The sequence below is a fragment of the Sus scrofa genome, chromosome 16 (assembly GCF_000003025.6).
Source record: "Sus scrofa isolate TJ Tabasco breed Duroc chromosome 16, Sscrofa11.1, whole genome shotgun sequence".
NCBI classification, from domain to species: Eukaryota; Metazoa; Chordata; class Mammalia; order Artiodactyla; family Suidae; genus Sus; species Sus scrofa.
In genome coordinates, this window is record NC_010458.4 from 51,223,092 (window position 1) to 51,245,825 (window position 22,734).

Genomic DNA, 22,734 nt, shown 5'->3' on the forward strand with positions numbered 1-22,734 from the left:
AAAAATACCCTTTGTGTGTCATTACAACTTACAAATCACCTTTCCCACCAACATCTCATTGGGTAACAACCTCTTACAGCAGCAAGGGCAGGGATATAGATGAAAAAACTAGGGCCCAGATATTAAATGATTTTCCCAAAGTTTCATGGGTAGCAATTGATTGCAAACCTAGGGCTTCTCCTAGTCTAGCGATCATTGCAGGCTACACTACATTCACCTGGACAGGCTTTGGAGGCAAGAGACACTTCCAGAATCCTTCAACGGGCTGGATGGAGCTCCTTCCAATTGGGGCCCCAGCAAGCACTGCGGCAAGGGTGCTGCAAAGAGGATACAGAAAATTGGATTCACAAGCATCCATCTCAGATGCTAGGTCATGTTGTAAAAAAATGGCTCAGTTATTAGGGAGAAGGTGAGAAGAAAATATATCTGAGCTTACATATTAATTGTATTTAATATGCTGGAGAATTCCATAAGCAAGGAAACAGGCTCAGGGTTAAGAGACTTTCTGAGCAAAGGGAACTTACTGAGTTCCCCAACCGCCCCCCCGCCAAATCTGAGTTGATGTCATCATTCCTTCATTTCAACCACAGCAATACAGCTGGGTGGTGACAGAGTCACAGTACCTGGCCCTTAGGAGCTTGTGATCAGATCAGTCTTTCAGCATGTGCGTGCATGCGTAGATGTGTCTTTGATTTCTAACCTGGCTATGAAATGAGCTCTTTTCTTCTTCAGAGGCTTTATGCTGAGGCCGCACTAGGCGTAAATCCTAGTAGGGTTTGGAGAAAATCCTCCAGGTTCAGGCCTAGGTTGCTGTCTTATTAGGGCCTTTGACCTCCCAAGAAAGCTTGCTGGGCAGGATTTTCAAAACCTCCCTGGCACATCACCAGGCCCTCCAGTGCTCACGTCCCTGTGTCTCCCACTGCTGTGAGTGCGATCAACACACGAGTCGGCCTGACCCCTGTCTGCAGGCATCAGACCCCAGCAAGAGGCAAGCATGCCCAAGCACAAAAAGCAATGCTTTACCTGACTTACAGCAAACCAGAAGAATACAAATGGATCGGTACCAAGTGACAGAATAAGGCAGAACTCAGGGACGTAGATCAGCCGGGGTTGTGACCCCTGCCTTCAACTAGTCCATTAAGTCAGAAATGTGTCAAATCATGATTGTGAGGGAAGAAAAGGCCCGGAGGCGCCCTCCGGCGCTGCTGCAAGCACGCCACAGCTGAGGTCTGCTGCGCTAAACGTGGGCCAAGCGAAACCAACACTCCACGGAAACACCACCTTAGGGACATCATGAGGGTCTGCTTCAAACCCAGGGTCTGCTGGAAAGCAGCTCAGGGTGGGAGCCCGAAAGGCTTCAGACGGAGCGCCAGTGAGGATGGGCGGCAGGGCCTGGCTGGAAGGGTCTGGGTACACAGCTGCAGTAGAGTCACACTTCCCCCGACCGCGGTCAGGGCTCAAAGACTGTGGTATCCTTTTATCTACCCACGGTAACCACCAGCACTGCTTTCTTAGATGACAAATAATGATTAAGGGTCAAATAAGTTGCTCTGATGGGAGACGCTTGGTCATCCACCTAGGCGGTATTCTTCCCTCCACCCGAGCCCCGGGGCTGGCTCCTGGCCAAGGCAACTCAGAGAGGCAGGGTGCAAGGGAGAAGTGCCGTCGTGGAAATTAGAACACACAGATCCTACTCCCCCCTCCGCCTCTGACGAGCGGCGTTAAACTGGGCAAGTAAGTTTCCCTGCCTGGGCTCAGAGTCCTTATCAATAAAACAATGAGGTTAGCATATACCACTATGGTCCCTTTGGCATCAAATGTTCGGTGTCTTCTGGATTCCATGAAATGTACGAAAGATGCCTGTTTGCTGGGAATGTAAAGCATAGAGTTGCCGCTCAGGCAAAGTGTAAATTCAAAATGAAAGTAAAGAAGGAAAAGAAAGAAATGAAAGCAGGAGAGTCACTTCAACTTGAAACTCTTCGGTCATAAGAATAGCAAAGCAATGAGTTCAGATGGTTTGGGAGGAATAGAAAAGCACAAACTGCAAAACAGGAAATCCATTCTTGGCTGGCTGTCAAAGAGCCATGAGCTGGTACAAACTGAGATCCATTTTCATTTTTAATTTCTTAAAACTAATAGAGTCCCCGAATTAGTGAATTACTGAGACGCCTGCTACGGAAACAGAATCATCGTCCCAGGCTTTTTACTCACTTGATTTTTTCAGTCCTATTTCCAACAATGAGATGGTACAAGGAACTGCTGGTTCCAACTTGTCTCTGTGGCTGTACCTGCTCCCCATCCTAACCGTGGTTTTATGGACGACGGTCACACAGGGCCTTGCATCACAGTTCTGTGTTTATCGACCTTACCTCTCCAGATAGCATATCAGCTCTTGAACTTGCAGGGACCCAATTTCCACATCTTTGATTCCTCCAGTGGCTACAGCAAGCACTCCAATGTTTACTGGACGATTAAGAAAAGTACTTACCAGACTCTTCAGGTACCTCAAACCACACAGCCAGGTTTCCGCACCCAAGCTAAGTCTGAACTACAAAATCGTCTTTCAGAAAGATTATCTAGAGATAGAAAAGCTTATAAAAATGAGCTTAACAAACACCCAAACCAGATTTCCAAAGAATGCAGAAAAATAATTTATTCCCAGAGACGGCAGAAATAAGAAATTCATCCTAAAAATGTACTTTGGTATGGTTCTGGCGAGACAGATTCTCCCTCTGAATATGATCTCCTACTGACAGCCCCACTGGGGTCTCACTGTCCTGTTACAGTGTTTAAACGCTTCGCGGATTCCCACGCTGTGAGCAGGCAGGAGCCATCTTCCAATCCACAGGTTCCACGGAGGGAGTAATGTTATTTCCCCGAAGAAAGAGCACTGTCTATCTCAGAAGAGCACATGAACCTTTTACGGAGAGCGTTTAAGTAAAAGAGGCACATCATTCATCAAAGTGTAAGAAAGGCGACAGGAAAAAAATACTGCGTTGAGGAATAAGATATTCAACTGTGGCGTGAACGTTTAAGGCATCTGACGGCCAGCAGAGGCAGGTCAAGGAAGGAGGTCTGGGTATGGAGGTGATTTTGCATCTAGAGGAACTCTCTTCGTGACCTGCAAAACAAAACCATTCCAGTAACTGGGCCTTCCACCATCCTCTGGAGAGCAAAAGGGTAAGAATACCGAGAAAGTCAACCGGGCCAAGAAGGTTAAATGTATAGATGGTCCCTAAATACTTGAATGAAAGTGGGCTCAGTTAACATGCAAGTTGGGGCAGGTTGTGCAGGGCTGAGACAAGAGATCCAGGAACCAAGGACAAGGCTAAACGGAGGATCCCAAGTCACGCTTTGGCTGTGTCATAGAAAGCAGGAAGAGAGGAGCCGTCTGAGACCCGATCCATAGTGGGGTTTGACGAGATCACTTGGGCTTCAAGAATCTGTATTTGCTGGAGTTCCCACTGTGGCACAGTGAGTTAAGGATCTGGCACTGCTGCAGCTGTGGCATAGATTGCAGCTGCAGCTCAGATTCACTCCCTGGGAACTTCCACATGCTACAGGCATGGCCACAAAAAAAAAAAAAAAAAAAAAAACCTGTATTTGCTGTTCCCCTCTTCCAGTCTTACAGCAAGGAAGCCAGGTTCCCACAGATGGGTAAGCTTTTCTCTCTGTCGGACCCCCAAAGAGCAGGCTCCTCGTCTGCTGCTCACTGTTCTTGCCACCCCAAGTATAAGTGACAAACGAGAATTTCTTTTTCTAGAAGCTTAAAGCTGTAACACCACCTCTGCAGAGCTGGCAAACATTCAAAATAGGTATCTCCACACATCCAGCTGCTGACAGTAGCGGTATGAACCCCTTCACATAAAGCTAATTTTATAACGTCTTTGTAAAAAAAAGCCACATGTGCTACTTTCAAAATTGAAAAAAGAAAACAATAAAGAGAAAATAAAAATTAAATAAAGAGGAGTCTGGAGCTGGTGGATCAGAAAGTAAGCTCATTATGACCCATCTTGTGCAGAATGTCGAGGGTTAAGCTTGGGTGCAGTGAGGGGCTAGTTCAATGCGGATGAGGTGAGGTCTGGGCAATGGGTCCCGAAGACTGAAAAGCTCATGAAGAGATGAGATGGGCCTCTGAGGTTTTCCCAGTCAGTGGGCACACCCAGGAGAACCCCCAGTACAGGGCGATAAAATGACAGGCTTCCCGAGGCCCTGGGGCCAAGGTGCCCAGAAGCAGACACGAGACTGCTGCTGAGTCTTACTGCAGCAAGCTGGGCAGGCCAACCGCCCTCGATGGTGGCAAGTACCAGACTGCTGGGGACCCACTAGGGCAGGACACTGCAAATAAATACAGTCAACTCCAGCTGTAATTAGAAGGCCGTTTTTACCGTGTACTAAGGAAAATAACCAGAGCAGGCCAGGTAGCGGCAATTCCCAGAGCTACTGGTTTCTTCCACAGCTTCAGAAAACCTTTCCTGTAATCTAATGATCATTTTCTCTTCTCTTCCTCAGGCCAGCAGAACAGCCTCTGCACAGATCCTGAGTTCCAAGGCAGATTATAAATTTTACTTGCAAATACCTGAAGCTGTGAATTCAGATGCTGCGTGTGTTAATTTCCTCGAAAAGCATACCGGTTAGGCTGCCTTATTGTCTAGGCCTTTGTGGACAAATGAACAATTGCAAAGGGGAGAATAGGTCTTCACTTTTGAAAAGCCACATAGAATCAGGGGGGACACTTTTCCCTCAAGCTCAGTGACAGCCAGTTTAATAAGATAAATGTGAGCGGGTGTTCTGTTCAATGGCATAGACTTGCGGTTTGGTTCTGGAGTGAACTAAAGAAGCACATAATCTAATCGTCTCTGATATGAAACATAGCCATGCTGGGGTGGGGGGGAGACACAACTCAAAGCGTCCATATTCTTATTCTGTTAAATAAGCGAATCACAAGGCTACTTTCCCATAAAACTGCGAATGAAGACAACAGAAAAATATTAAGGTGAGAATCAGGAAATCTGTTCAGGGACGGATGAAGAAATTTTTTTTTTTTAAACAAAGAACAGGTCTCGCTTTTACCTTTATTTTTTCATTTCAGATAAATTCTGCAAATGAAAAGAATTCCTTCTTCTTTACTATCACGGGTAAGGTCTGTATTTTTTGTAGGAGATTAACTATAAGAGGTATTTAAGCAAACCGAAAGCGTAAGTGTTTCACAATTTCAGGGAACGCAATGAATGAATGGCAAAAACTGCAGAGATAAATACATTTAGGAGAGGAGAGATCACTGTAAAGCCAAGTGGCCAGGAAAGGACTCAAAGACAAAGCATCAGAAAGCATTAAGAGAGGATGGATGGAGTTCCCTCTACGGTAAAGCGGGTTAAGGATCCAGCATTATCTCTGCAGCGGCTCAGGTTGCTGCTGAGGCACGGGTTCAATCCCCAGCCTGGCACAGTCAGTTAAGGATCCTGTGTTGTCATAGCTGTGGCACAGGTTGCAGCTGCGGCTTGGATCTGATCCCTGCGCCAGGAACTTCCACACGCCATGGGCGTGGGGAGAGAGGAGAGAATGGGTGGTGAGTGGAGGCAAGAAAGCAGAAGAATGTCCGCTGACCAGTGTTTGTTTACCATCCTGCCTTCCAAAACAATGACTGCCTAGGGTGGTAAGAGGCAGGAAAAGCTAACTAGGCTACTGAGGTCAAGAGCACGAAAATCATATGGCTGGAACCAACAGGTCACGGGGTAATGTCATGAAAAGAGAGGCTGAGAAGTGGTTTGAGGGCAGTCTGGGAAAGCCTTGACCACTAAGTTAGAAAGCAAGACAGAACCTACAGATTAGTCATTCTTATCTTTTGTGGCTCATGGGACCTTTGGTGACCTTGATAAACTGTGCTTACAACAAGTTACAAATAGCCTTTAAGTGCCATGTACCCACTAAAATCAGTGATCTCAGGTTTAAAAACAGAAAAGAATCCTGCTGTAGCCCATATGGAGAACTGCTGAACATTTCTGGGGCAAGCAGTGATGTGTTTCAGGAAGTGCTGAGTCAGGAAGAGAGGTCGTCAGGGTGGTGGCTGGTAGGTGCCCTTAGTGCAGAGACAGAGAGACCCGAGAAAGAGCCACTGTTACCATTCAGAGCCACAGTGACTGGGTCAGAAATGAGGGTCTCCCTCAGGGAAAAGGAAGGACAGATCCAAGAGACATAACAGGTTCAACTGGATTCAAAGAAGAAGACAGGGCAGCAACCGAATGGGTCCCGACTGGAAGGGACAAGGAAAAATGTTCACCCTTTCCTAAGTACGGCTTAATTTCAACATCTCAACAGACCACAAACCCCTTCAGAGCCCACAGCCTCCTCCTCTGAAACCCCCACTTGGGACTTGCACCTCGTGACACTCAACTATTTTTGGAATGCATAGAAAAACAGCTCCCTCGGGGCAGAGGCCTAATTACCAATACTCTACTCCTCGCTGGTCCAGCCTCTGTAATAAAATGTAATGCCTGCCCTTGAGGACTGCGATAAACCACAGGGGTGCATCTAAACATCTTTCACTGATGTGGTTAACCAACTAACTTACAGGACGCTGGTCTGAAGCCACTCCAAGGAGATTCTGTACAAGCATCACACCATCAAAGCCAGGGGAAAACTGGATATCAAGAAAATAGCAACCTTGATGTTACAGTTCCAAGAGCATCTTAGGAATCGAGGCCCTAGAGGCAGACGGGCAGAGAGAGAGTGAGCTTTCGGAATGATTCGAAAGCGTTCACGGCTCTTCCTCATTTTTCTCTGCTCAACACCATGTCTGGCTTACACTTCCTACTTTCCAAATCTTTCCTCTTAAAGAATCACATACAAATCGAACACTTCGCTTACCAGACGAAGACAGGCCTAAATCTGCTCTCTGCACTCCTTTCGCATCCCACAGCTGGGTAAAAGTTCCCAGTTCCAAGGGGAATTAAATTTAGCTCATTCTTTGGGTTTCACCACCAAGAAAAGTGAGATCCTATCTTAAAGAATTCTGCTTGCTCCAATGTGAGGCAGAGATTAGCTCTCTTGATGTGATAACTCCAAGGGCCTAGAGTTAGGGTATCGCCAAAATCAGGACCTCACACATGGAGAGAATGGGACATGATGCTCATCAGAACTAGGGTTACCTGGTGGTGCACTATTTTCTGGCATTTTGTGTTTAAAGGAACAACCTTTAACGTAAGGGCTTCAAGCAGTCCTAGTTTGTGCTGTGGACCACAGCGCAAACGTTAGGAATTCGTCCATCAGGTTACAGACGTGAAACTGAGAAGAATGGGCACATGAAACCTTAAGATCCACATACATAGTGTCACTCAGGGCCAAAGGGCCCAATTTACTTATTGTAAGAGAGGAAAACGCGGCTCAGAGAATGAGATCCCACGCTGAGGTCTGAAATTCTCAGCTTTAAACCCCAATCAACAGCCCAATCTGACATCCACTACAGTTAAGAGGAAGGACAGGAAACAGAACTTAACAAGGAAAAAAAAAAGGTTTAAAAAAATGTGAATCCGATTTAAAAAATCTATATAAAAGGGAATCAAAATCCCTTTGGGCAAAGACAGAACTCCAAAGGAAAAAAAAAAACGTGCCTACCTCTCAGATTGGCAAAAATCCAGGCTATGAGGAAACAGGCACTTTCACTATATTGTTGGTGGGAATGCAAAAATGGTACAATCCCGGAGTTCCCGTCGTGGCTCAGTGGTTAACGAATCCGACTAGGAACCATGAGGTTGCGGGTTCGATCCTTGGCCTCCCTCAGTGGGTTAAGGATCGAGTGTTGCCGTGAACTGTGGTGTAGGTTACAGATGCAGCTCGGATCCCTGTTGCTGTGGCTCTGGCGTAGGCCGGCGGCTACAGCTCTGATTAGACCCCTAGCCTGGGAACCTCCATGTGCCTCGGGAGTAGCCCTAGAAAAGGCAAAAAGACAAAAAAAAAAAAAAAAAAAAAAAAAAAAAAAAGGTACAATCCCTATAGAAGGAAATATAGTCATGTCTAAAAAAAGTATATGTACCTTTAATTCAGAGATGTCATTTCCAAGGACTCTAAATCGAAGATCACTGATAAAAGTATAAAATATAACATGTACAGGATGGCACTGTGGCTTTATCAATAATAGCAAAAGACTGGAAATAATCCAAAAGGATATCAATGGCTATAAAAAGAACTGAGGAAGATCTCTATACACTAACAGAAGCAATCTCTAGAATATACTGCTCAGTGAAAAGAGCAAGGTACTGGAGGTCGCACTGGGGCGCAGTGGGATTGGTGGTGGCATCTCTGTAGCGCCAGAAAGCAGGTTCGATCCCCAGCCTGGCACAGTGGGTTTAGGATCTGGTGTTGCTGCAGCTGCGGCACAGGTCGCAACTGTGTGGCCTGGATCTGATCCCTGGCCCAGAACTCCATATGCCACAGAGCAGGCAAAAAAGAAAAAGAAAAAAAAAAAAACAAGAGCAAGGTACAAAATTATATATGTAATAGGATATCTCTTCCATAACAAGCTGTTTGTATGTTGTAGGGGGGAGGGACACACACACACACACACACACAAATGCGCCCATGTACGTATTTGCCTATCTTTGCACAATGAAACACAGGAATGATATAACCTTCTCTGAATATGTCTCACTTATAATTTTCACTTGGGAAATGTTTTACATATTCAAAAAATAGTAGCAGAGAAAAAAGAAAACAATTACTATAAATTGAACACAAATCATCTTAATTTAACTATATCAGATTGATAACAACCAGGGGAAATGATTACTTCAAGTGATCTCAGAAAATAGCATTTTGTCCTTGATTTGTTAGAACAAATAAAGCAGCAAAGAAATCCTACACAACATTTGATAACTTATAGTTAGTAGTTACATTGGTGTTATTTTGAAACTATTTTACATATAAGATAATCAATGTAAGTTACTGTCTTTAGGAGCCAAGATTTTCAGCATATATGAATGATATTCAAGTATAAGACCAAAGGAGTCAAATAAAAATCCTGCAGTGTTAAATCTGAAGTACCAATATGAACTCGATTTTATTTATTTTTTTCTTTTCAAAAATCCATACATCCTGGCTTTGTCTGCTGTGAAGACTTAGAAGCAGTAACACCCTAGCAGAGAAATGAATGCACTGAGCAATCAGGTCATGGTTTTCAAAAATCACTTCCGCCGAAAAAAACCAGGACCAACTGGGCTTAAGGACGGACTAGTGAACCAGGGATCCGTTCAGTGGGAAATTGGGGAAGCAAGTGGAAGAACAGCTGATTTCAAGCCTGAGACCAAAAAACATAAAAGAGAGGTCAAGGACACCTTGATGCTGTCAGAAAGTAAGAAAACTACCAAAGACTAACATCGAAAGGACACAGAAGCCAATCTAGAGAGGCAAAGGCCAAAGAAAGAACTGAACGTAAAGAGGATCATTAACGTATAACTGATTAAAGGTGGAAAGGAAAGAAAACCCCACTGGATACCCCAGAAATAATGTGGGCACCAACATCTTACTCTGAAAATTGAAAGAAAAAAATTAAATATATATTCCACTTTTCTTGTATGAGTCATATTTCAAGGCTACTAAATAACCCTAGCTGATGGGGAAAAGTCCATTTTTACAGGAATACTTCATCTAATCAAGTACGGAAGGAATGACAGAGCAAGAAAATCACCTTTTTTCCAAGTTCTGCTGAAAGGCTTCACTCCAGGCTAACATCATCAATGGATAACATCACTGAGTAAAGGCTGACAGAGGCCTTTACATGTGGAGGGACCAGAACCCATTGAGCATCTTAGCATCACTAAGGATAGGAGAGCTGGACATCCTGGGTCTCCTTATAAGGCCATACGAAGCGCCCAGAACTCCTCAGGACCCTTGCCAAAAAAGCCTGAACCTGAATCTAGTCAAGCCTTGAGGGCTAACTTTCATTTAACGAAATAATGGAGCTCGAGGAACAAATGAAATGACAGGTTTTCTGACCCTCAGCCAGTGAATAAATCTTTCCATTACACCACTCCTTATTCTGATTCTCAGAAGCAAATGAAACCTGCAATTTTAAGGCCAATTTTCAAAAAGCATCTGTCTCTCTCTAGCCCAAGCATTCAGAGGTGCCCTTTATCTAAAATCTGTCAGCCACTTAAAGTCACTGAACCTCGAAATGCCAAGTATAAATAGTCATATTCCTGATCGGCGTCTGCAAAGACCATACGCAAACATCATCTATTTAAATGGTCGGGTTATCCTTTGGTAGAGTGAATGGCCTAAGCTCCAAACGTATTTCTGCTGTTTAGATCGTGTCGCTCTCAGCAGCCTACCCCTACCCTTGCCAAGTTGTTCAAACGGCCATGGTCTTCTGTGGGCAAATCAAGGCAAACTCCAGCTGACCGACTGACAATGCTGCTGTGAAAGGTCAAGGGCATAGTCACCTCAATGACTGAACACTGGCGAGCAGGTCTTCTTCCTCAAGGCCAATGATACTTGAGGTACCAGATGGTTTCATTTTTCAACTGTGGTCCAAACAGAGGATTGAGTTGGGCCAGAATTGCAATCAGCCAACTAAAAAATAATGGGGGAAGAAGGACAACAAAAAGTGGTGAAATCATGTTGGAACAGGACCATTTTTGATGAGGATGAGAGAAGTGCTTTAGGAGAAATTAAATCTATTCTGTTCAGATCAAACCTTGAATACACTGAAAGTTTTTAAAACACATTGGTGTGGAGTTCCTTCCCACTGTGGCTCAGTGGGTTAAGAACCTAAGAAAGTGCCTGTGAGGATGCAGGTTTGATCCCTGGCCTCGCTCAGGGGGTTAAGGATCCGGAGGTCAAGGACGCAGCTCTGACCTGGGGTTGCTGTGGCTGTGGCGCAGGCCAGCAGCTGCAGCTCCAATTCAACGCCTAACCCAGGAACTTCCATGTGCCCCAGGTGCGGTCCTAAAAAGGAAACAAAACAAAAACACGGTGTGCTAATACGCGTGTGTCTTCTAAGAAAACGCTTCCCAGAACACACCCTGCCTTCGTTCTGACACATTATTGACAAAGTGGTGAGGCTCCATCACCCCTGACTCTGATCTCTTCTATCACTACCTGAATTCCCTTCCCAAGTATCTGAGATTTCCTCAATTCATATGACAGCTTCACCTCAGAGTGTTTCTGTCTAATCACAGTTTATTATCATCACAACTTTCAGGCTCATCCCTTCTCCCAATGTTAAAACTCATAACCAATACGACACATCCATTTTTACTGGTACAGCTAAGCTTAAATTTCAGCCCACCATCTCCCGGTTAGACTATAACACTTGAGCACCCCTTCTCTCATCACCACGGCCACTGCACTCCTTTGGGGCTCCAGTGGCGCTGAACCAAATGGACATTTAACTCCCCCTGCTCACTTCCGACCTCGGTAACGAGGCATTCCTTTGCATCACAGACCGATCGTGGAGGAAGTATGACGGTGTTACAAACTACCTCAGGGGTAGATGCGAAAAACAGCACAGAGTCAAAACTGTCTCTGAAGTTTGCTTATACTGCTCACAAAGTTCCACATACATGGTTTTATATCTGATATAGGAGTTCATATAGCCAACGAAGTCCAAGACTCACTGAACTAAGACTAAAGCAAAGAATAAAAAGACAAGAACATATTTGCAAATCATGTCACTGATAATATCCACAATACATAAAGAACTTGTATGATTCAATAAAAAGACAGTAAGCAGTGCTTGCTTCAACAGCATATATTCTAAAATCAAACGGGTACAGACATTAGGATGGCCCCTGCGCAAGGATGACACACACATTCGTGAAGTTTCCCATGTTTTTAGGTCTGCTCAACGTTCTGTAATAACTCAAATGGGGAAAAAAAGAGTGGCGAGATATATATATATGTACAGCTGATTCACTTTTCAACATTGTAAATCAACTATACCCCAATAAAAATTTTTTTTAAAGGCGGTAAATAAACATCTGGCCATTCAAACCATTCCATGTTTTACTTGAAGCAAATATTTAATGAGCACCTACGAGGCTCCAGCCCCCAGCAATACAAAGGAGAAAACGAAACGTTACTGCCCTCGCAAAGCTGACACAGTATAAGGCCAGGAAGGAAAGAAAGTGGGGTGAAGGACTAGAGAATGATGGAGGTACTACTCTGATAGAGTGGTCAGGAAAGCCTTTCCAAGGAGCTACCGCTTTAGGGGAGTCCCGAATGAAGTAGAACATATAGTGCCTTTAACTGCTATTCAAAATACGTAAGTTGGTTCCCACTGCAGCACAGTGGGTTAAGGATCCCGCATTGTCTGTGCAGTGTCTCGGGTCGCTGCTGAGGGGTGGGTTCAACCCCTGGCCCAGTGCAGTGCATTAAGGATTCGGCCTTGCTGCAGCCATGGTATAGCCTTGCTGCAGCTGTAGCTCAGATTCGATTCCTTGCCTGGGAACTTCCATAGGCCAAGGATGTGGCCAAAAATAAAACAAAACACCCCCAAATGTATGTGTTCATATTTAAATTAGAATTTAAAGGAGTTCCCTTGTGGCACAGCGGGCTAAGGGTCCAGTGTTATCACTGTAGTGGCTCAAGTTGCTTCTGTAGCTCAGGTTTGATCCCTGGCTGGGAACTTCCACATGCCACAGGCATGGCCAAAAAAAAAGAAAAGAAAAGAATCTGGAGTTCCTGTCGTGGTGACCAAACAGACTAGTGTTCATGAGGAGGCGGGTTTGGTCCCTGCTCTCGCTCAGTGGGTTGAGGATTCAGTGCTGCCGGGAGCTGTGGTGTAGGTTGCAGATGCGGCTCAGATCCTGAGTTGCTGTGGCTGTGGCATATGCTGGCAGCTGAGGCTCCAATTCGACCCCTAGCCTGGGAACTTGCATAATCTGCAGGTGCAGCCCTAAAAAAACAAACAAACAAAAAAAAGAATTTAAATTAGACATTTGAATTGCCCTTGTTTGGGAGGAGGCGTATGATAAACAAGCCCAGATTCCATCTGCTACTGATCCCAAAGGATGGTCTTTAGCATCATGATCTGATCCTGCCGGTCCTCTCGGCACGGATGGAGGGCACTGCTTTCTAAGGCACAGGAGACCTCCTGCTACAGCAGTCTCCTACAATTTTAGGACTTTACATTCCCCTAGAAGAGGGGATCTAGCCAAAACCGACTAAGCCACTGTCTGGCTGGATCTCTCTTCTCTTCCATTTGCTGTCATTTTTAGAACTCTTCCAATCCGAGGATCCAAAAGGTGATTCTGCTCAGACGCTGGAGAATTGACCAGCACCAGCACCAGAAGCTTCACCTACAGAAGCAATGCACCTGCCCTCCCCCCCCACCCCACCCCACCAGAAGGTGGTTCTGCGACAGGCAACATGACACCTAAGGACGTGGGCCCAAGAGAGCTACCTCAAGCTGACTCGTTTTATACACAAAAGGTTAATTCAGATGAGATTCTCCGATCTGTCCTTAGAACTAGAGTATTCGACACAAACAAAATGCGCAGACCTGTAGGTGAGGCTTAACATCTACCCTGAAAAAGAGCGAGAGGAGGGCAGCGCAGGCGGACACGCTGAAGAGCTCTGAGTGCAGTGACACGAATGGTGCAGAGCTGAGAGTCATGGAAAATTCCACACAGACCCAGGACTTCCCCCATCCCAGCAGGCAGTGGAAGTGGACAGTACAAACAGTCACCCGTCCTTCCAGGACAGACTGAAATGCCGGCCAGTGCTTAGAAATGCTGAATTAAAAATACGTTAGAGCCTCGCCCCTGTGCCCTCTCCTCTCCAAAAATGTATAATACTGAACAAAAACAGCACCTCCCGGCACTTCGTACAATGCTGGGTGGTGGTGCTGCTCAACTTCCCTGCGTGTTATCATCACCTAGGGAGCTTTAAAAAAAAAAAAAATGATGTTATACTTCACAAATGACCTTTGAATTCTCCCCACAACGTGGCTGAGGAAATTGAGGCAGAGAGATGTGACATGATTTGCCTGTGGTCACAACACAAATTAGCAGACGGGAGCTCCTGAAACAGAAACCAGCTCAGACTAATGTTCCTACGCAAGCTACCTTCTGAAATAGTGTAACGGACACCAGTTCAGAAGGCATCACTTTAGCTAAATCTAACCCTGTCTGGGCATTAAGGAAACAAAGACTCCCTCTGCTAATTATTAAGTCCACCGGGAGTCTTTGGGACCCCAGGGAAGGAGGAACTATCCCCAAGCATGAACCAAGTCCACTCTGCTTGCTCAGATCAGTATTCAGAAACTTCTCAGAATTTAATTTTACATACTGGTTTTAATGCTTCAAATCAAGCAAAACAGCTCCCTTTTAAAAAACCCCAACAAACCACCGTTTGAGAAAAATTCCTTGGGAAACAGCCCAGGCCAGTTCACTGGAAATTTCATGGAGGCATTTCGCCCCTCTAACCAGCTGAGCTCTGCGTCTGCCCTTTTGATCACTGCCTGACTTCGGATTCTTCTTTAAAGCTGATAAACACGGCGGAGGACTGGAAGGAGGAAAAAAAATCTGCTCTGAATTGATGGAAGTGGGTGGAGAAAGAGAGCATATTCCAATGAATCTATTACTTCATGTGTGGAAGAAAGGGGACAAAATGTACCCTTTCTATTTGCCCAAACTGTTCCACGTGTCTCCACAACCTGAGGTCCAGCCTAATAACTAACTTTCTGAGATTATTCAAACTACTGAGGCAGCTCCGGCACAGTAACATATTTCAGGGAACTGCAGAGCTGGGACGGACCAGAGGTCAAATCCATGTTCCTCATCCTCACTGTGAAGAAACTAGGTCCTAGGGAATGAATCAGTGATTGAGCCAGAAAAGGAGCCCAGGACTTCTGAAGTCTCATGATCCCAGGCTGCTTCCACCAGGTATTAAGGAGGAAACAGACCAGGCAGCCTAGGAGTTCCTCTTTTATTCCATAGTCATTTACCAGGGCCACGCTCCAATGCCAGGCTTGGAGGATGCCAAGAGGAATCGGCTGAGAGGCCACTCACCCCCTTTCCCACCCTGGGGCTCAGGAGCTTGTGAGAGAAAACAAGGGTGGTGGGGAGTTCCCTCGGTGGTGCAGCGGGTTAAGGATCTGGCGATGTCACTGCAGCAGCTTGGTTGTTGCTATGGCGTGGGGTCAATCCCTGGCCCAGGAATTTGTACATGCCACAGGCAGAGCCAAAACAAAAAAGCAAACAAAAAACCAGGATGGATGGTGGCAGAGTGTGCTCTGGAAAGAGAGAGGCATGTGGTATGTCATCTAACAAAAGCTGCTGGCCACTTATCATGAGCTCGGTTCTTGGTTATTAGAATTCACCAAGCACACAAACACTCCTTCCCTGCAGAGAAGCCTATACCCAGCTCTCTCAAACCTTGCTTTGTTCTTTTGTTCCACATTCAGATAGGAGAACAGGGAACAGAGGCACTGTTACTTCCGGGTGATGCACAGGTCAAGTGGATAAAGGCTCGGCTTCCCTGCTGGAGGAGGGAAGTCGCCTGGGACTTTTCTTCTGATCCACCGTCCCTCCAGCGAGGGCCATGACAGGAGTGACCTCCATCAGAGGGTTCCATAAGAGACAGCAGAGAAGGGACTCGCCCTGTCTCTACTGAGATGACCTCTGTCAAATACGCTCATCCCAATCCAATGACACAAACTCTTTCAAGGGCAGCAGTGTTATGAGACACGATTAGAAAATACGGGAGGGTTGGGTTTTAATCTGGGCTACATCAAATACTGATGGAGTGACTTACAACCCCAAGCTTCAGCGTCCCCTTTTGTAAAATGGAAATAATGATCCCTGCTTTGAGATGTTAAGAACTAAAGGAATCATGTGAAAGTGCTCGGTGTAGTAGCTGACAGAAAGATGTTCAGTAATATTAGGTATTCCTTCTCGGTCTCTGAGACAGCTAAAAATGTATTCAAGCCACAGAATGAAATACAACCTATTTCGCTTTACAAAGGAGTTTCTCAGGTAGCACTGAGTCATTCTCATCTCCACCTCCTCTCCCGCCCCCACCCCCTCTGCAGTAGGCAGAATTCTAAGATGTTACCCCCAAATTCCCATCCCCTTGTGTACACACCCTGTATAAACAGGAGGTGGTGGATGTGATAAGAGTCATTCCCATGATTAGATTATGTTCTAAGATCCAGCTGAATTCAGAGAGAAAGACAAATTCTATATATCACTTACATGTGGAATTTTAAAAATAAAACCAATTAGTGAAAATAACAAAACAGAAACAGACTCACGAATATAGAGAATGAACTAGTGGTTACCAGTGGGGAGAGGGAAGGGAGGAGGGGCAATATAGGGGTAGGGAACTATGAGATACAAACTATTATCATAAGTACATAATCAGCTAAAAGGATGTACTGTACAACACAGGGAATATAGCCAATATTTTATAACTATTAATAGAATATAACCTTTAAACACTGACTCACTATGCTGTATACCTGAAACCTATATCATATTGTATATCGGCTACACCTTTAAAAAAAAGAAAAGTTCCTAATGTGGCTCAGTGGGCTAAGAACCAGACTCGTATCCATGAAGATGCCGGTTCAATCCCTGGCCTCGTTCAGTGGGTTAAGGACCTGGCATTGCTGTGAGCTGCAGTGTAGGTCATGGCTGTGGCTTGGATCTGTGCCGGCCTATGCCACAGCCATAGCAACTCGGGATCTGCTGTGGCTGTGGTGTAGACCAGCAGCTGCAGCTCCAATTCGACCCCTAGCCTGGGAACCTCCATATGTCACAGGTATGGCCCTAAAAAGGAAAAAAAAAAAAAAAAAAAAAAGATACAGCTGGCTTATTCTACAGAAAGGGAAACTTCCATTGACAGATGAATGGATAAAGAAGATGTGGTACACACACACAACAGAATATTCCTCAGCCATAAAAAAGAATGAAATAATGCCATTTGCAACAACATAGATGAACTACGTATTATCATACTAAATCGGAGAAAGACATTATCATATGGTATTCACTCATATGTAGAATCCAAAAAAAAAAAAGATACAAAAGAACTTTTTTACAAAACATTAATAAGACATGGAAAACAAACTAACAGTTACCAAAGGGGAAAGGGAGGGAGGGATAAATTAGGAGCCTTAGATTAATAGATAACACACTATTATATATACAATAGACAACCAACAGCACCTACAGTAGAGCACGTAGATATATATGACTGAATCACTTTGCTGCACACCTGAAAAAACTGTAAATCAACTATATGTCAATTTAAAAAGAAAAGAAAAACTAAAAAGAAAAAAAAAAGGTGGCATTCCCTTTGTGGATCATCAGTTAATGAACCCAACTAGGATCCATGAGGATGTGGGTTCAATCCCTGGCCTCACTCAGTGGGTTAAGGATCTGGCATTGCCATGAACTGTGGTATAGGTCACAGACGTGGCTCGGATCCCGAGCTGCTATGGCTGTGGCATAGGCCGGCAGCTGTAGCTCTGATTGGAACCCTAGTCTGGGAATTTCCATACGCCATGGGTTTGGCACTAAAAAGCAACAAAAAGAAAAAGAAAAAAGAAAATTATCCTGAGTGGGCCTGACCTAATCAAGTAAGCTCCTAAAAGGGACAAGACTCTTCATGATGAAAGACATTTGGAGTGGATGTATCACCTATGAATTTATTGCCCATCATTTTGGAATGCACCCTTTAATATGTGCTTTGTAATAAAATAACCGAATTATTTTTTCTCCTTTAAAGTGAGCATGATGTTAAGCTTCCTCAGTAGAGGGAGCTGGGGGAATAGGCGTGAGCGCATTTGGTGTCTGCGTCAGAACATGGTGGCTCTTTGATCTAGTAGGCCTGGCCTGGGAATAACCTCTCTGCAGCCCCCTGGACATAGAGCCCCTGCTTGGCCTACATGCTTTGAGGTCCTCCTGCCTGCACTGGCACGGGGATTCCCACTACACCCCAGGCCACTGATCATCTGCTCTCCTGCCTGTACTCCAGAGGGTGCCTATTTGCTTGCCCAGCAAACTCCAGACCTGCTCCAGCCTGGCCAAACTAATGAACTTCTCTGCTCTCTGGTGGGCTAAACCACACTTTCTCCAGCAAGATCTGAAGCCTTTTCAAGCTTGTCCTTGCCTGGGTACTCTCTCTGAGCCCTAGGGTACCAATATGGAGCTTCTTCATAACTGCTCTTCTGGCATAATGAATAACTACATTAACCCTCCTGTGTTTGACCTACTGTGTGGTTTCTACCTCCTTACTGGACCCAGACTGCTACGGGATGAGAAGGAGTTGACACAAGGAAAAATTCCCCCTTGCTCGCTTTGAAGATGGAGGGACTGCATGGCAAGGAATGCGGTGGCATTCAGAAGCTGAGAGCAGCCCTCAACTAATACCCAGCCAAGGAAACAAGACCTCAGTCTTAAAACCACAAGGAACTAAAAATTCTGTCACAGCCACAGGATCTTGGAAGACAACCTCGAGCTCCAGATGAAAAGGCACAAACTTTTTTCCCATTAACCTGATGTCAACCCTATCTCTGCTATGGCCCTTTCACTACTGCCAGAAAATGCCCTATTTTTGCCAGCTCTAAACTCAAATTATTTCTCTTTTTCCATACTTTCTATACTGGACCTTTCAAATTCTCTTATCTGCCAAATTACAAATGAAAAGATTACATGGTCAGAGTAAGGAAAAATAAGCTTTTTCATATAGCAGATAATAATAATATGCTGAGCCAGGTATTTAAATTTCCTTTCCACTATCAATATTTGGATACATCCAAATATTTTGCATGTATCCATGAGAAAAATGTCAGCAATTCTCAGGCTGAAAACCTAAGGGAAGGTAAGTACCCAGAGAGGAAAAGAAAGTGACTACCAGTTGATTCCCATACCTTGAAAGCACATATTACACCAGATTAACTTGAGCTTTTGTTTTCAGACTTCACAGGGCATAAAAACGGTAGATAAGCCCAGAGCCCTTTCAAGGTAGGGAGTCTAATGAAAGTTTCTCTCTCACACACAGACACACAGACACACCAAAAAAGCTAAGACCCCAAAGGGTTCTATCTCAAGGTAAGGATAAATCAAACAAAACCCCCTCAAGTGGAATGCTAAGAAAATCAATTGACTCAAATATAAATAAATGCTAAGAAGGAGGAAGAAAAACACTGTCCCTGAGAATTGGTCTTCATGAAGGTTTGCCAACTCAAATTCATACTACATGACTATTAAATAGTACATACCAAGAATTTTACTTCATTTAATGCCACACTGGTGATGGTTTTAGGCACCTGGCAGAAGCAATGTAAATCCTTTCTGCAAGAGCCCACCTTCACCAGGCCTCAAAGAAGCCACACATATAAAAATACAGGGGAAAATGAGCAGATGGCAAACAAACATAACTAAACGCATATGGAGACAAGGCACCATGAGTGAGAGACAGCAAAGAGCAGACACGAACCTGCAAGGACTTAAGATAATGGAATTATCAGATATAGACAAGAAATAAACCATCTGCATGTTCGAAGAAATAAGATAACATTTAAAATACGTGCAGGGAAAAAGGAAGGAGGCAGGGCAGAGGAAAGGAGGCAAAACAAAACTATAAAAGCAGCAAAAAGAAATGCTATAGAAATGAAAAATATAATAGCCCAAAATAAAAAAATAGGTTCTCCTTCTGGTAATGGCAGAGTAGCAGAGTAGCTTATATTAGACTCATTCTATAGACAGTAATTATAAACTCTGAACAAAACACAAAAATCAACTAACGAATGGTGCCAGAGAGTGTCCAAAGTAGGCAGAGAATGGAAGGGATTCAATCCTTGAAAGAAGGAAGCCACATTGGAACCTTTACACACCATTTCCCAAGAACACGGTCCCGTCCATGTGTATGGCAGGGTAACTAAAGCTCAAGCAAAACCCCGCAGCCTTACTGGCTCCAGGTATCAAAAGATGAAGTTTAGGAGTTCCCGTTGTGGCTCAGTGGTTAATAAATCCGACTAGGAACAATGAAGTTGCAAGTTCGATCCCTGGCCTTGCTCAGTGGGTTAAGGATCTGGTATTGCTGTGAGCTGTGGTGTAGGTCACAGACGCGGCTCAGATCCCTGTTGCTGTGGCTGTGGTGTAGGCCAGTGGCTACAGCTCCAATTAGACCCCTAGCCTGGGAACCTCCATATGCCGCAGGTGTGGCCCTAGAAAAGACAAAAAGACCAAAAAAAAAAAAAAAAAAAAAGATGAAGTTTAGAGCTGCCAGAGCAGTTGGAGATTAAAAAGGGAAGCCTCGAAAAGGAGAGTGTTATAAAGGGGAGCCCCCAAACTTGTGTATAAATTCCCCTTAACTCCTTGGCTCATCCCTGAACCATGCATGCAAATGGCAAGGACTGGGGGAAAACACCTGGGAAGCCGAAAAGACCCAGTGGAGATTTCAGCTGCTGCGTCCCACAGAGAAAGAGAACGTGGAGTCTGAAGTTAGAAGGGCTTGATAAACACCTCAGACTTTCCACTGAAACCCCAGAAGGGCCACGTCTTCATGAAGAACTCACTCTAAGGGCAAAACTGAAACAGATCTGCCCCAACAAAGTGTAAAACCAATCCTCTACAAGTTTAAGGTGATCAGTTAATAATTTAACTGTTTGTTAGACTAAAATTTAACCTTTTCAGAGGAACAGAGTAGAATCGAGTCTCTATCATTTACAATACCAAGCATTTAGTAAAAAAAAATACACATGCAGGAGATCCCACTGTGGTACAACAGGACTGGTGGCTGTCTTGGGAGCGCTGGGTCTGCACGTTCGATCCCCAGCCCGGCAGGGTAGGTTAAGGATGCAGCTTCAGTTGTGACTGTGGCTCGGATCTGATCCCTGGCCCGGGAGCTCCATATGCCGCAGGGCAGCCAAAAATGGAAAAAGAAAAAAAATACGTGGGCAAAAAAAAAAAAAAAACCCACAAACAAGAAATACAATCAACAATCAAGGACAAAGTAATCGACAGAAACTGAGTCCAAAATGACACAGATGTTGTGGTTAAAAGGTAATGTCTCTTAAGCAGGTGTTATAAGGCCAGTGTGCCTAGCAAATGGCTCTGTGCTAGAGGACAAGGAGCTAGAGTTCCAGTTGAGGAAAATCACGGCCCAGAAAGGCAAATAAATCCTCCTCCTTCCTATTCAGTTCATATAATAAAGACGTTTATTGTTCTAAAAAGAAAAAAAAAAAAAAATCGAAGTTCCCATTGTGGCTCAGCGGGTTACGAACCCAACTAGGATCCATGAGAATTCAGGTTTGATCCCTGTCCTCACTCAGTGGTTTAAGGATCCGGTGTTGCCATGAGCTGTGGTGTAGGTTGGAGAGGTGGCTCAGATCCCCTGTGGCTGTGGTTGTGGCCAGCAGCTTCAGCTCCAATTCGACCCCTAGCCTGGGAACTTCCATATGTCCTAAGTAGGGCCCTGAAAAAGCACCCCCCCCAAAAAAAAACACAAAAAAAACACAAAATGAAACAGCTATTATAAATATGTTTAAGGACATAAAAGAAAAAACTGTCTATAAAGAATGAACACATTGGAAATCTCAGAAAATAAATCAAACTTTAATAGAATCTATTCAATCTGAAGAAATCAGGAAAAAAATGTTGAAATAAACCCTACAGAGTCTAACACAGGTTTAACTGGAGTCTCAGAAGGAGAAAACGAATACAAGAAAAAGAATAAAAAAATAAAATATAGGCTGAAATTTTCTCAAACTTGGTAGAAAACATTAACTTAAAGATCCAACAGCTACCTCAATAAAGCTTAAAAGCTCAGCAAAGCCAATAAAAATAAACTCAAGGAGTCTCCCTGTTGGTCTAATGGTTAGGATTTGGAGCTTCCACCATTGTGGCCCAGGTTCAATCACTGGTCTGGGAACTGAGATCCCACCTCAAGCCACTACATGCCACAGCCAAAAAAAAAAAAAAAACCAGAAAACCAACAACAAAAGAATGAATTCAGGAGTTCCCACTGTGGCACAACAGGACTGGTGGTGTCTTAGGAGTGCTGGGACACAGGTTAGATTCCTGGCCCGGCACAGTGGGTTACAGATCTGGCATTGCTGCAGCTATGGCTCAGGTCACAACTATGACTCGGATCTGATCCCTGACCCAAGAACTCCATACACCATAGGGCAGCCCCCCCCCCCAAAAAGAATGGATTCAAAGAAAACCGCACTTACTACACTATAATCAGACTATAGTCAAACTTTTTGAAAAAGCAAAAGTAAAGAGAAAATCTTGGTAACATCCAAAGGAAAAAGAATGCAGAAAGAGGAGCAATTAGGGAGTTCCTGTTGTAGCTCAGCAGTATTAAACCAAACTACTGTCCATGAGGATGCAGGTTCGATCCCTGGCCTGTTCAGTGGGTTATTTATAACAATAAATGGAATTTTATTGTTATAAGATTGTTACTTTTTTTTTTTTCCTTTTTAGGGCCTCATCTGCAGCATATGGAGGTTCCCAGGCTAGGGGTCCAATCAGAGCTACAGCTGCCAGCCTACACTATAACCACAGCAATGCAGGATCCGAGCCGCGTCTTCGACCTACACCACAGCTCAAGGCAACGCCAGATCCTTAACCCACTGAGCGAAGCCAGGGATTGAACCCTAGACCTCATGGTTCCTAGTTGGATTCATTTCCACTGAACCAGGATGGGAACTCCAAGATTGTTACACTTTATCTGAAGTGGTTCAAAATTCAATATAACAATATAACTCTAAGTAGATTATGA

General features: G+C 44.5%; 1 protein-coding gene across 2 annotated transcripts in view; it reads right to left on the minus strand.

Moving 5' to 3' along the window:
• The window catches only part of ATP6V0E1 (ATPase H+ transporting V0 subunit e1), a 34,994-nt gene continuing 14,887 nt past the window's right edge, over positions 2,628–22,734 (minus strand). Inside the window, exons 3-4 of one of the 2 annotated variants that reach the window (XM_005657621.3) lie at positions 10,437–10,566; positions 2,628–3,121 (exon numbers count right to left, since the gene is read on the minus strand). In XM_005657621.3, coding sequence (XP_005657678.1) covers positions 10,473–10,566 — 94 coding nt within the window. In that variant the 3' untranslated portion in view covers positions 2,628–3,121; positions 10,437–10,472. 2 annotated transcript variants of the gene reach the window in all.